This window comes from Colobus angolensis, unplaced genomic scaffold (assembly GCF_000951035.1).
Source record: "Colobus angolensis palliatus isolate OR3802 unplaced genomic scaffold, Cang.pa_1.0 Scaffold3, whole genome shotgun sequence".
Classification (NCBI taxonomy): domain Eukaryota; kingdom Metazoa; phylum Chordata; class Mammalia; order Primates; family Cercopithecidae; genus Colobus; species Colobus angolensis.
Window position 1 is genome coordinate 23525433 of NW_012116265.1, and position 13945 is coordinate 23539377.

Genomic DNA, 13945 nt, shown 5'->3' on the forward strand with positions numbered 1-13945 from the left:
GATAAACAAGAAAAGACAGGAAAAGAAAATCACCCTGAACCCACTTATAGAGATAATGTGTATTGATATTTGGGTGTGTTTACTCCTATTCATGTGCTCGTGGGCCTATCCCTAGTGGGATCTTTCTGTTTTGTAAGTTGCTTTTTGAATGTAATGTAGCATGAACATATAATCACTGTAATAAATATGTTTTTATGTCAATAAGTTTATCAATGTATATATTACATATATGTTAATATATCGTTTTGAATAAGGGTTCAGTTAAGAAGAAGAATTATATGCTACTTTCAATTTACAAAGTGCTTTCACATATATTAGTACAATTATCTTTGTCAAAGATTATTAATCAGTCAGTATGGTTCCTAGAATGTGGAATCACAGATAATTACCAAGTGCAAGACATTCCCCAGCTCACCTCATTCAAGGGAGACTGGTCACCTCCTTTCAGGACATGGACCCTGACCTGACAGTGGAGAGATGGTGCAGGTTACTACAAAATAGAGCTCTGGCCCAGCACAGGCATGGAGTTGCTGTGCCTTTTGTCAAGAAAGATGGCTGTCCACTTTTCCTCACTTTGAAAAAACATCAAACACCCCTCCTCCACCTCTGATCCTAGGAAATGGTTGAAGGGATTACCAAGCCTCGGGAGGTGATTAATTATTGACTAAGAGTAAATTCTCTGAGGGTTGAGTTAGGCAGTGAGGACTTTTAGGAAATTACTGGCAGCACTGTGGGAGCTGGTGGGTCTGTGTTGCGGGGAGGCACTCGGAGGCAGTGACTTAGCTGAACGAGTTCTTCCAGGCTGCTTGCAAATGGTCTTCAAAGGACTTCTTGACCTTTTAACCTTGGGAGAGCAACTAAGTTGGCTAAACCTGAGGTAAATCACATCCACTTCTACTGCCCACCTCTCCCTGGAGCTCAGATCCATGTAAACTTGTATTTCTCTTGAATTTCTCCAGTCTTTTTTCCTGCCAACAGAATACCAAGTCTTCATTTATATCACCCACCTTCCATTGTAAAAATAAAGAGGGACATTGGCAGAGGAAAACTAGTGTAGTCAGCCCCAGAAAGGCTTCTTCTCTGAATGTCAGTGTCCCTCAGCAAAGCTCTCACCAACACTGTAGCTCTACATAAGCCTCCTCAGACACATTCTCATTTCAGGCCCTTTTGGAGAAACCACAGGTCTACTAGCCATAGATGGTAATTTCTGGGTGAGGGTTAGTTGTTGGGGTTAGTGATTCCTTGTAACTCTTCTGTAGGGTCGGTATTGCTGTCTTTGTTACAGGGATGAGGAAATTAGGTTTGGAGAGGCGACCTTGCCTCTAATGGCACATAGCTGTTAAGTGATAAAACAGGCATTTGACCTGAGTCTGTCTAAATCTTTCTCTGGTAGCATTCTGCCTACTTGGGCAGTAGTTCTAACATTCCTTTTAGCTGTAGAACCTCTGAAGTGGGATAGAATGCAGACAAACAAACAAACAAGCCCAGAGCTGCCCTGGCTGGAGCCAACGGGGCCAGTCCCAGTCCCATTAACGGCCCCCCCGCACCTCACCTCCCCCCACACACTTGCTTCCAGAAGGTCTGAGACACCTTCACAGGACACTTAGAGCTCAGTGTGAAAACTGTCACAGAAGGGATGCAGGGACACAAACAGAACATGAAACACTCTGTGATCTTTCCAGTTAGTTAGGGCCCAGATACCACTGTCTTTGCCTGGTTGGGAGAAAGGGGTTCTGTGGGACCTTTGGTTTTTATTCTCCAGGATAGAGGTGGGCATTAATTCCAAGAGCAAGCAATGGAGGATAACAGTGGCTTTGACCTAGGAATCTGGTTGGCAGTGCTGAGATTTCCTGGAGGTCACTTGGTAGAAGCTCCCCAGCATGACCACTACCTGGATAAGTCACATGAAAGGTTTGTCAGGAAGTGTAATAGTGCAATTCTTGATGATGTTTGGGTTTTCCTCTAGAGGACCCAGGGCAGCCCGCAGGACTGTCTGACCATGCGCTCACTCCCATACCCACACACCCACTCACTCACATATCTATGAGTGCTTCCTGTGTACCAGAGCTTGGGCTAGGTCCTGAGAATACAAAGATTAAAAACAATTTTCCCCGGTCTTTAGGAGCCCATAGGCTAGCAGACAAACAACTACAATGCATGGCAGCCCAAACAGGCTGAGTGACATCTGGGGATGTCGGGAAAGCATCGTAAAGTGTCCAACACTATTCCCATAAGCCTCCAAACTAAAATCCATCTCCTGTCTAGACGAGTCAAGACCAACTGGCTACCAGGCGTTTTGGTTTTTCCTGATAAGATGCATAAAGAAAATGATAGTATTTGAAGGCCTCTCTGGGGTAAAGCCATCATCTGATGAATGAATAAATGATGGGACATTTGAGTTGGATCTTGAAAGATGATTAGAGTTTACCAAGCAGAGAAATGGTAGAAGGTATTCTAGGGGGAAGAAATTGACGATTGGTCTGGGCCCACCATGATGTACTCTGTGTATGCCCTTAGTACAATGCTCCTAAACATGTCTAAAACTTGCTTTCCGCATGTGCAAAATGTTGATAATACCTATCAGAATTGTAGAGATTCACAGTGATGTTTGTAAAGTGTCTTCGCGATCTTCACATACAAGGTTTCGTGATAAATAGCTACTGGATTTATTATTATTATTGATTATTTTGAAACAGAGTCTCGCTCTGTCACCCAGGCTAGAGTGCAGTGGTGTGATCTTGGCTTACTACAACGTTCGCCTCCTAGATTCAAGTGACCATTCTACCTCAGCATCCCAAGTAGCTGGGATTACAGGTGTGTACCACCACCACACCTGGCTAACTTTTGTATTTTTAGTGGAGAAGGAGTTCCGCCATGTTGGCCAGGCTGGTCTTGAACTCCTGACCTCAAGTGATCTGCCTGCTTTGGCCTCCCAAAGGCTGAATTTACAGTCTGAGATTACAGATGTGAGCCACCACGCCTGTCCTATTATTATTGTTTAAATGAATATGACCTTTGTTACTGGTTGCAAGACTTATTGTTGAGTTTGGTGTTGAAAACATAAGGAGAGCCATTCTTCTAACTATTCATAACCTTATGGTTTCTCGTCCTGACTTATTCCTGGAAGGACTGAGTGCTGTGTGATTGTGTCTGGTTCTGATCGTGAATTCACAGAATAATTCTTCCATTAAGCTTTGTACTCCACATTCACTGACTCATAGGACACGAGAAAAGAAGTTCTTTATGTGGACTTGAAAGATAGGGAGGGCACACTGAAGTTCTCGCAGCTGATGCGCTGCTCTGTTCTACCGATGTGGTCTACCCTTGTGAAACTTTTCTCTTTGAATTAGACAAAGATCTCCGTTAAGAACCCACTCACACTGATCTGGGGACAGAAATCTATTCAACCTAGTGGGCATTTAAAGAAATCTTTTATAGGAACAAAATCTGCTTTGAGTGGTTAGTGCTCTGCTTTTTGTAAAGCTAAAAAAAAAAATCTGTTAATCCTAGCACTTTGGGGAAAAAAATGTATCTGTGACAAAAGCTGAAGTTTTCTTAAAACAGAAAAAAAATTATACTTGGGAGGCTGCCTCTTCTCCCAGTTTATTTCTTTAATAATAATGATAACAGGCCAGATGCAGTGGCTCACGCCTATAATCTCAGCACTTTGAGAGGCTGAGGCGGGAGGATCACAGGAGGTCAGGAGTTTCAGAGACCAGCCTGGCCAATGTGGTGAAACCCTGTCTCTACAAAAAATACAAAAATTAGCCAGGCATAATGGCACACGCCTGTAATCCCAGCTACTCAGGAGGTGGAGGCAGGAGAATCTCTTGAACCCAGGAAATGGAGGTTGCAGTGAGCTGAGATCGCACCACTGCACTCCAGCCTCAGCGACAGAGCGAAACTCCATCTTAAAAACAAAACAATAATGATAACGAAAGAGCTATGGCCATTGGGCACTTATTTAAACACTATAGTAGCTCATTTAATTCAACAATAGCCTTGCCAGACTGATAGTGTTATTTGTGCTTTACAGATGAATTAGAGGCTTAAAGAGGTGTAGTGCCTTGCCCAAGGTCATATAGCTAAGGAATTATGGAAGAAAACTTGAAAACCAAGCAAGTATGCTTGACTCCGGAGATTTTGCTTTTAGCTAGTAGGCTTTATGGTTTGCCTTTTATATCACATTAGTATTTCTGTTTCATTAGTCTCACTATGTGTTGGGGAGAATGTGGGATGTTCAGAAAAGACTCATGAGCTATTGCAGTGAAGTTGTACCTGAAGTTTATTACATGGCTTCTGTCTTCTTCCTCTCCTTAGCTACGGGGTGCTACTTTGGGAGTTGCTGACTGGTGAGGTGCCCTTTCGAGGCATTGATGGCTTAGCGGTCGCTTATGGAGTGGCCATGAACAAACTCGCCCTTCCTATTCCTTCTACATGCCCAGAGCCTTTTGCCAAACTCATGGAAGGTAAGTAAACCCTGGCCTGAACCAAACTGGAGACACTTTGCCTCTTATAATCACTGGGTAGAGTTTGGCCAATTCTATGAGATCAGTTACTGAAAGAGGAGATAAAGTTTCAGTCACCTAAGGAGGAATCCTATGGCCAACTGGAAAGGCTTCTTCAAGATGACGTCCACACCCTGCTGCAAGGAGGTCACATCTCCAGGGACTGTAGAAGTGAAATTAGTAACAAAAGCCTGCTATCCAGTATTTAGCATATTATTATGTAATGCAAAATCAGAAAGTACAGTAACTTTTATGTCAGGACCTCTGAATACCTTAAAGAGATGTGAAGAACATCTTCAGAGAAAGAACTCTAAAAGTCTTCTAGTCAAACCCCATAATTTTGTAACTAAGGAATCTAAAGCTAAGCGAAGTTGAGTGGATAGGTGGCCGCCCCATTAGGGAGTGGCTGAGCTGGGATTAGATAGAATTCACTTTCCCTGACTCCCACTAGAATGCTTTTCATCCTCGCCTCCTCATCATCCCATTGTGGGTGAGGGAAGGCTAATTCATTTACTTATGGGAAACTGAAGCCCTGGGCAGCATTGCCCATTTGTCTATTCTTGAATCAGGTAGTAACATGGTAAATTGTGTTGTGGTGGTGCTTTGTATAAGAAAACTCTTTGGGCTCACTTTTCTTACCCTTAATTAACAGCCAGAATGGAATGAGTACAGAACTGCTGCATTTCATTTCCGTTTTCACTCATTATGGTTGTAATGGTGGCCAGTTTGCTTTACTTCCTGAGCCTTATTTGAGGTTTCTGGAAGAAGTAAGAGGTAGTTTTCTGGGAAGTGAGGCCACGTAATAGCCTAAGTCTTATATGTTTGCCTCTGACCATTCATGCTGTCTGAGTATTCACATGTTCTATTCAGACTGCTGGAATCCTGATCCCCACTCACGACCATCTTTCACGAATATCCTGGACCAGCTAACCACCATAGAGGAGTCTGGTTTCTTTGAAATGCCCAAGGACTCCTTCCACTGCCTGCAGGATGACTGGAAACACGAGATTCAGGAGATGTTTGACCAACTCAGGGCCAAAGAGAAGGTAAAAAAAACAAAAACAAAAACAAAAACAAAAAAGATACGCATTGAATTAGTAGACCTCACCCACTGGGACCTCTGGACCAAGTCTGACGGACCACCTTGATTCTAGCATGCCCACCTTCCTGCTTGGTATCTACTTAATTATCCAAACCAGAGAAGAATGCAGTTGGGCAATTGCCAGTGGGATGTCTCACCCTGTCAGCTGGAAATATGAGAGGTTCTGGAAATGTTTCTTGATTCTACAATGGACTTCTAGAGGAAGGTTAACTTGATATAGGGATACTTCGACCTTGAGGATAGTTATCAGAACATCCTTCCAGTGTCTTTTGACATCAGAATCAGAAATAGAATATGGGCTAAAAATACCATAGGTCTGAAATTGTGTGGCATTTTTTGTGTTTTTATGAAAAGTATTTCAAGCCCAAACCAACCAGGGAGTTCAGAGACTCCTAGTCTACTAGAGATCTGCCTTTTTGTTTGGTGGCCATTCCCTAAATGGCCCCTTTCTATTCCCTCAGTGTGTCCCTAGCAGTCAGTGTACACACAGGTGAAGCCAGTTACATGCAGTTATTTTGCTTATATAGGGGCAGGACTAAATCTAAGGGATGTAGCTAGGAGCAAGAGGGAAGTCTTTATAGATTTCGTTAATTTCTTTTTTATTTTCTCACTCTACACTATGGGAATTTGGGAAGTTAATAGCCACATGATAATAATGATAGCTAAAATTGTTTATGGCTTTATGGTTTCTCACTTTTTCCACTAAAAAATTTGATGAGACCTTTTTGTCTGTTTTTTTTTTTTTTTTTGAGACGGAGTCTCACTCTGTCACCCAGGCTGGAGTGCAGTGGCCGGATCTCAACTCACTGCAAGCTCCGCCTCCCGGGTTTACGCCATTCTCCTGCCTCAGCCTCCCGAGCAGGTGGGACTACAGGCACCCGCCACCTCACCCAGCTAGTTTTTTTGTATTTTTAGTAGAGACGGGGTTTCACCATGTTAGCCAGGATGGTCTCGATCTCCTGACCTCGTGATCCACCCGTCTCGGCCTCCCAAAGTGCTGGGATTACAGGCTTGAGCCACCGCGCCCGGCCCTTTTTGTCCGTTTTATCCAGGAGTCCTATGGCTCCTGCCATCAGTGTGTAGGCCAGGTGTTATTATTGTTTCCATCTCAGAGCTTAGGGTCAGCAACTTGCCTGAAGTAACAGAGTTAGTAAGTGGGAAAGCAGAATCTTGAATGTGGGTCTTCTGATTCCAAAAACCTATATTCTTTGTAATATTATATTAGTCTGTTCTCATGCTGCTAATAAAGACATACCCAAGACTGGTTAATTTATAAAGGAAAAAGGTTTAATCAACTCACAGTTCCACAGGGCTGGAGAGGCCTCAGGAAACTTACAATCATGGTGGCAAACAGGTTCTTCTTCACATGGTGGCAGGAAGAAGAGTAAGTGCCCAGCAAAGAGAGAAGCCCCTTATAAAACCATCAGATCTTGTGAGAACTAACTCATTATCACGAGAACAGGATAGGGGAACCACCCCCATGATTCAATTATCTCCGCCTGGTCCCTCCCATGACCCATGGGGATTATGGAAACTACAATTCAAGATGAGATTTAGGTGAGGATACAGCCAAACCTTATCATTGTCATTTTTGTTCTACACAAATGACTTACAAATAATTTCTGGAGCTGATCTGAAGATCTTAAACTCTTTTTATGGAACACAGCAATTCTGAACATACTACTGTTTGCCAAGTCAATGAGCATTCTCTAGAAGAATGGAGTAAGCTTACAGTGACTCTTTAGGGACCCTGGTGGGTGGACCTGCACTGACTGTTGAGCAGAATGATTACAAAAGACTGTTCCTGTCACCAAATACTGTTCCAGCTAGAAGAATCCCAAGAGTTGCTGGCCTTTTTTTTTTTTATTGCTGCTTCACTGACCCTTGGCCCTTGGTTACTTTCTTTTAATTGATGAAATTATAAGGGTACCAGCCAGTAAGAAAAATGAAGTTGGATTTTGTCAGTAAGTAGTTACTAGGAAATCAAACTCATTCTTAAAATCGCTAACATTTGCAGAGCATGTGCTATGTGCCATATTCATGAATTATCTTATTTAATGAGATAATTGTCTGTGTCAATGATGTCAGTGCTGTTAACTCCATATGGCATGTGATTCCCATATTAACTTGTTCAAGGCCACACAGTTAATGGTGGTGAAGCTGGGACCTGAATAGGCAGTTTGTTCCAGAGTTCTGTGTCTTAGCCACCAGGCTATGATGTCTCTCTGTTATAAGGCTTGTTGTTTGGTAAGTGAGAGTAAGATGTGCTTTCTCGCTGAAGAGATTCTTCTTAACTCATTCTGTTGTGGAAGATGTGATTTGCAAACTGTGCAACACAAATAGGTGATGCACAAGTAGGAGATTCAACATGTTTAAGGGTCCTCCAGGTGAATGGTGTCATAGATGTATATTCCCCAAATATCCTGATTTACCCTATGATTCAGCTAATTCCTCAAGTTGGATCAACCTACTGCTTCTAAGTATTATTGTGAGAATGCATTGGTGTCGTCTGGGGTTTGTGTTCCATTAAAGAGAGAGGCTTAGAGCCAAACCATCCCTTAGACAAGAGCATGGAGGAGAGGAGGACTTAGGAAGCTTGAAATTAGCTTTGACTTTTAAACTTTTACACTTAACAGCAAAATCAACCAACTAGGAGTATTTTTCTGGCATCTTCCATGAATTTTTCTTCTCTTGGTAATGAAAACAAAGTCACAGGACAGAGAAACAAAGGATTTGGAGGGTGCACAGCAATTAATTTGAGGTTTATTTCATCAAGGAAGAAGTAGTTCAAGTTCAAGTTCAACTCTCAGGAACTTGTGATAAATACATGTTCCCATAAAGAAGGATTTCATTCATAAAATTGCACTCTATCTCCTATTACCATTTCTCTTCATTCATTTATTGACTCAGTAGTTATTCAACCACTGAGCACTTACCACATGCTAGACACTTTTCAATGTGCTAATTCTTTTGTTATTTCTTTTCTATTCCTTTTTTGTTGTTGTTGTTGTTTTGAGACAAAGTCTTGCTCTGTCACCCAGGCTGGAGTGCAGTGGCACGATCTCGGCTTACTGCAACCTCTGCCTCCCAGGTTCAAGCAATTCTCCTGCCTCAGCCTCCCAAGTAGCTGGGATTACAGGTACACGTCACCATGCCCAGCTGACTTTTGTGTTTTTAGTAGACAGGGTTTCACTGTGATGGCCAGGCTGGTCTCAGATTCCTGATCTCAGGTGATCCGCCTGCCTCGGCCTCCCAAAGTGCTGGGATTACAGGGGTGAGACACCACGCCCGGCCTTCTTTCTGTCACTTTTACGGCTATGTTGACATTCTCCTGGGGATGGAAGACAAGCTGAATGAAGAGTTTGTAGCATCAGAATATGATATTCATTTCTTGATCTCTTTCCTCTCTTCTACTGTTAACCTCCTGCTCAGCTTCCCCAATATGGGTTCACATGCTTGTGTTCTAGCTCTAGGTTCTCTTTCTACACTATTTTGTTTTAATCCAGAATGGTTACTTATAGTGAGCATTTCATTGAGAGATTAGGTTTCGACCACAGAAGTGTTGCTGTGGCTCCTTTGTTGAAGAAATATCCTGCTTTTTCAGACATGGCTCTTTCCAGGTTCCACCCCACACTCCACTTTAATGCAAGGCCCAGGGTAACCAGCATTAACAGTTTAAATTGTAGGTTTAAAATTTTTGTAGTCATGTTTTGTTTTCTTTCCTGTTTTCTCTCCTGTTTCCTGATTCGATATCCCCTCCCCTCTTTCCAGAAATTCAGTGCTGGGCTCACTTCTGAACTCATGCGGAAGGAGAAAGGGGAGGTAGGGAAGAGGTTCTGCCATCTGATGTGGCTCCCACCTCCGTTCTCAGCACAGGACAAAAGGGACCGTTCTTGGGTCACAAGCTGAAATTCCAAATGGGACTTTGTCCCAGTTTCACCCTGCAGCTTTCTGGCTTCAGCTCTCCCCCTAGCAGTGTGACTGACTGTCCTTCAGACTTGCAGGGGCACAGCCTGCTCTGGGGTGACATCTCCTGTGCTCATTGAACAGTTCATTTCAGTGGAGTGTGTAGAGCAGCAGCCAAATTTGGTTCTAGAGCAAGTACCTGAAAAAGACCTCAGGAAATGTTCTCTTTTTTCCTTGCTATGCTTTCGTGATTCTTCCAGAGCAAATCATTGTCCTTTAAGATAAGGTGAAAGTTGAAACCACATACCTCAGTAGATTCATTCCTCAAGTGAACATAAAGATTCAGATGACATGCCTCACATAGCTTTTGAGCAGCCACCCTGGACATATATTTTTATTTGATTGTTAGATGTTACCTGGAGGATGATTTATGTACTGTGGACACATTTTAAGCTGAATTAAGTTGGCTCTGGTTTGAAAAACATCTTTTTGTTTTTTGTTTTATTATTTTTAATTATACTTTAAGTTCTGGGTTATGTGTGCAGAATGTGCAGTTTTGTTACATAGGTATACATGTGCCATGTGGTTAACTGCACCCATCAACCCGTCGCCTACATTAGATATTTTTCCTAATGCTCTCCCTCCCTTAGCCCCCCACCCCCCACAGGGTGTGTGACATTCACCCCCCTGTATCCATGTGTTCTCATTGTTCAACTCCCACTGAGAGTGAGAACATGTGGTGTTTGGTTTTCTGTTCTTGTGTTAGTTTGCTAAGAATGATGGTTTCCAGCTTCATCCATGTCCCTACAAAGGATATGAACTCATCCTTTTTTATGGCTGCATAGTATCATGGTGTATATGTGCCACATTTTCTTTATCCAGTCTATCACTGATGGACATTTGGGTTGGTTCCAAGTCTTTGCTATTGTGAATAGTGCCACAATAAATGTACGTGTGCATGTGTCTTTATAGTAGAATGATTTATAACCCTTTGGGTATATACCCAGTAATGGGATTGCTGGGTCAAATGGTATTTCTAGTTCTAGATCCTTGAGGAGTTACCACACTGTCTTCCACAATGGTTGAACTAATTTACACTCCCACCAACAGTGTAAAAGTGTTCCTATTTCTCCACATCCTCTCCAGCATCTGTTGTTCTCTGACTTTTTACTGATCACCATTCTAACTGGCATGAGATGGTATCTCATTGTGGTTTTGACTTGCAATTCTCTAGTGGCCAGTGATGATGAGCTTTCTTTCATGTGTTTGTTGGCTGCATAAATGTCTTCTTTTGAGAAGTGTCTGTTCATATCCTTCGCTCACTTTTTGATGGGGTTGTTTGTTTTTTTCATGTAAATTTGTTTAAGTTCTTTGTAGATTCTGGATATTAGCCCTTTGTCAGATGGATGGATTGCAAAGTTTTCTCCCATTCTGTAGGTTGCCTGTTTACTCTGATGATAGTTTCTTTTGCTGTGCAGAAGCTCTGTAGTTTAATTAGATCCCATTTGTCAATTTTGGCTTTTGTTGCCATTGCGTTTGGTGAAAAAACATCTTTTATATAATAGAAAAAATTTGGCTGGGCGCAGTGGCTCATGCCTGTAATCCTAGCACTTTGAGAGGCTGAGGCAGATGGATCACTTGATGCCAGAAGGGGACCAACATGGTAAAACCTAATCTCTACTAAAAATACAAAAAAATTAGCTAGGTTTGGTAGTGCATGCCTATAATCCCAGCAACTCTGGTGACTGAGACATGAAAATCACTTGAACCAGGGATGCAGAGGTTGCAGCGGGCTGAGATCACACCACTGCACTTCAGCCTGGGTGACAGAATAAGATTCTGTCTCAAAAAATAGAAAGTAAAGTAGAACCAAGTCTGTAAATAAATACATGATTATATTTTCTAGTCAAACCTATATATATATATATATATATATTTTTTTTTAATCTCAGGCAATTTTAATGAAGATGAAAGGAGCAACTAGAAACTCTTAGCCCCCATCTCTAGGGCTTAGCCTATGGCTTTAGCTTCTCCGGCTGTCTCCTCAGTATGGCTGTTCTGAGCCTTCCTTTCCCCACCATTCAAGGTGGTCTGATGTTCATTTACCAGCTATCTAGTCCTCTCTCTTCACTGAGCATCATAGGAGAACTCTCCAGGTCACCATGAGCCCTCTGGGGGCTCTCAGGCCTCACCCCAGAGCCCCTCTGCACTGAGCACCCCAGTCTTTTCTCTGATGGTTCTGCTCTTCCTGCAGGAACTTCGCACTTGGGAGGAGGAGCTGACGCGGGCTGCGCTGCAGCAGAAGAACCAGGAGGAACTGCTGCGGCGTCGGGAGCAGGAGCTGGCCGAGCGGGAGATTGACATCCTGGAACGGGAGCTCAACATCATCATCCACCAGCTGTGCCAGGAGAAGCCCCGGGTGAAGAAACGCAAGGGCAAGTTCAGGAAGAGCCGGCTGAAGCTCAAGGACGGCAACCGCATCAGCCTCCCTTCTGGTCAGTGGCCGGGGACCGGCTGGGAAGTGGGAGCAGGGCAAGGATCTGGTGTGGCAGAGGGTTTATGGGAGCCGGGGACTGAGCTTGGAAACATGACACCCTGGGGCTCAAACTCCAGCCTGTTTGAAATGGGCCATTCTGTTGAGTGGAAAGACTGGCATGCTGAAAATCTACCCGACTCCAGGGAAATTGTTGCACGTGAGTGAACGCAGAATATGAAGTAAGGACAACCTGGCAAGGTCCAGGCTGCTAGAAGCCTGGTGGCTCACAGGGGCACATCTCACTTTAGGCAAACCTGGAGAGGGAAGCATGAAGTTGGGGGAAAACATTCCAGGGTGTGCATGTGTGAGGCATGAGAAGTTTTGGCTCTGCAAAATAACTTGTCTCAAGGTTTCTTTTTTTTTGTTTTTTGAGACAGAGTTTTGCTTTTGTTGCCCAGGTTGGAGTGCAGTGGTGTGATCTCGGCTCACTGCAACCTCCACCTCCCCGGTTCAAGCGATTCTCCTGCCCCAGGCTCCTGAGTAGCTGGGATTACAGGCGCATGACACCACGCCCGGCTGATTTTTGAATTTCACCATGTTGGCCAGGCTGGTCTCGAACTCCTGACCTCAAGTGATCCAGCCACCTTGTCCTCCTAAAGTGCTAGGATTACAGGTGTGAGCCACCACACCTGGCTGAGGTTTCTTTAATTAGTCCTCTGAGTACAGTTGAGTTTAGGTTTAATGTATGGGAATTTACCTGGTAAGATTTACATGTGACCTTTCAGACAGACACATCAGTTGACTAGAGGTGCATTTGTTGTACTTCAGCCTTGGGGAAAATATAAAGAAATATGAAACTATGAGTTAGAATCTTTGTGGTATATAATATATCCATGGAGGGAGCTGAATGCTAAAATCTGTGTTGATGTAGATAAAGGTATTCACTGTGTTCTAAGTCTATAAGGCCCTAGAAAGCAGGTTTATTAGAGGTGTAAGGAACAGACTGGGTGCAACGGCTCACGCCTATAATCCCAGCACTTTGGGAGGCTGAGGCTGGTGGATCACCTAAGGTCGGGAGTTTGAGACCAGCCTGACTAACATGGAGATACCCTGTCTCTACTAAAAATATAAAATTAGCCAGGCATGGTGGTGCATGCCTGTAATCCCAGCTACTCAGGAGGCTGAGGCAGGAGAATTGCTTGAACCCAGGAGGCGGAGGTTGTGGTGAGCTGAGATTGCACCCTTGCATTCCAGCCTGGGCAACAAGAGTGAAACTCCGTCTCAAAAAAGTGTAAGGAACAAAGAAAGAATGGTCTAATAGGGGCAGGAGTAGATGATGTTAAACACTAGAATGGTGGCTTGATTAAGTACAGATAAGGGAACTCATTCCATGCAGTGAAGTGAATATGTTCGTCAGCCATGTTTCCTTGCCGCACATTTGTTTCTCCTTTTCAGACAGCATGGAGTCTTTAAGCACCCCTTGAGCATCTAGCATGTGCCAGCATATTGTTGCATGCTGGGATGCAGATAGAAAAGCTGTAGTTCCCGCCTGCAGGGAGATCACAGTCTAATGGGGAGACATAGGTACAAGCAAGCAGCTGTTTATTATACCTCTTTGATAGATGAGGAGACTGAAACTGAGAAATTCAGTGCTGTAAGTTTTATATTCTTTATGCTGTACTGTAACTTCCTTTGGAATGTGTCCAAATTGGAGCCATTTGCTCCATCTCCCTCACTGCCCTAGCTTCCCACAAGGGCTAGTCGTTGATATCCTGCTCTGCCTGCAGTTAGTGAGAAGAATCAGTGTCCCTGCTTCGGTCCCTAAGAAAAAAGGACCAAATCTGTCTGATAATAGATTATGTGAAACCAATAATTTTAAGTTAAATTTCCTAGAATAATCAACAATATCTCATGAGCTAAACAGCTATTCTTTTTTTTTTTTTTTTTTTTTTT

At 43.3% G+C, this 13945-nt stretch overlaps 1 protein-coding gene across 3 annotated transcripts in view; it reads left to right on the top strand.

Annotated features, from left to right (window-relative positions):
• MAP3K9 (mitogen-activated protein kinase kinase kinase 9) overlaps positions 1 to 13945 on the top strand; it is a 77546-nt gene that overhangs the window by 50611 nt on the left and 12990 nt on the right. For all 3 annotated transcript variants that reach the window (XM_011949640.1, XM_011949641.1, XM_011949642.1), the window contains 3 exons: positions 4321 to 4469; positions 5379 to 5554; positions 11771 to 12011. In XM_011949640.1, coding sequence (XP_011805030.1) covers positions 4321 to 4469; positions 5379 to 5554; positions 11771 to 12011 — 566 coding nt within the window. The remainder of the gene's footprint in view (positions 1 to 4320; positions 4470 to 5378; positions 5555 to 11770; positions 12012 to 13945) is intronic.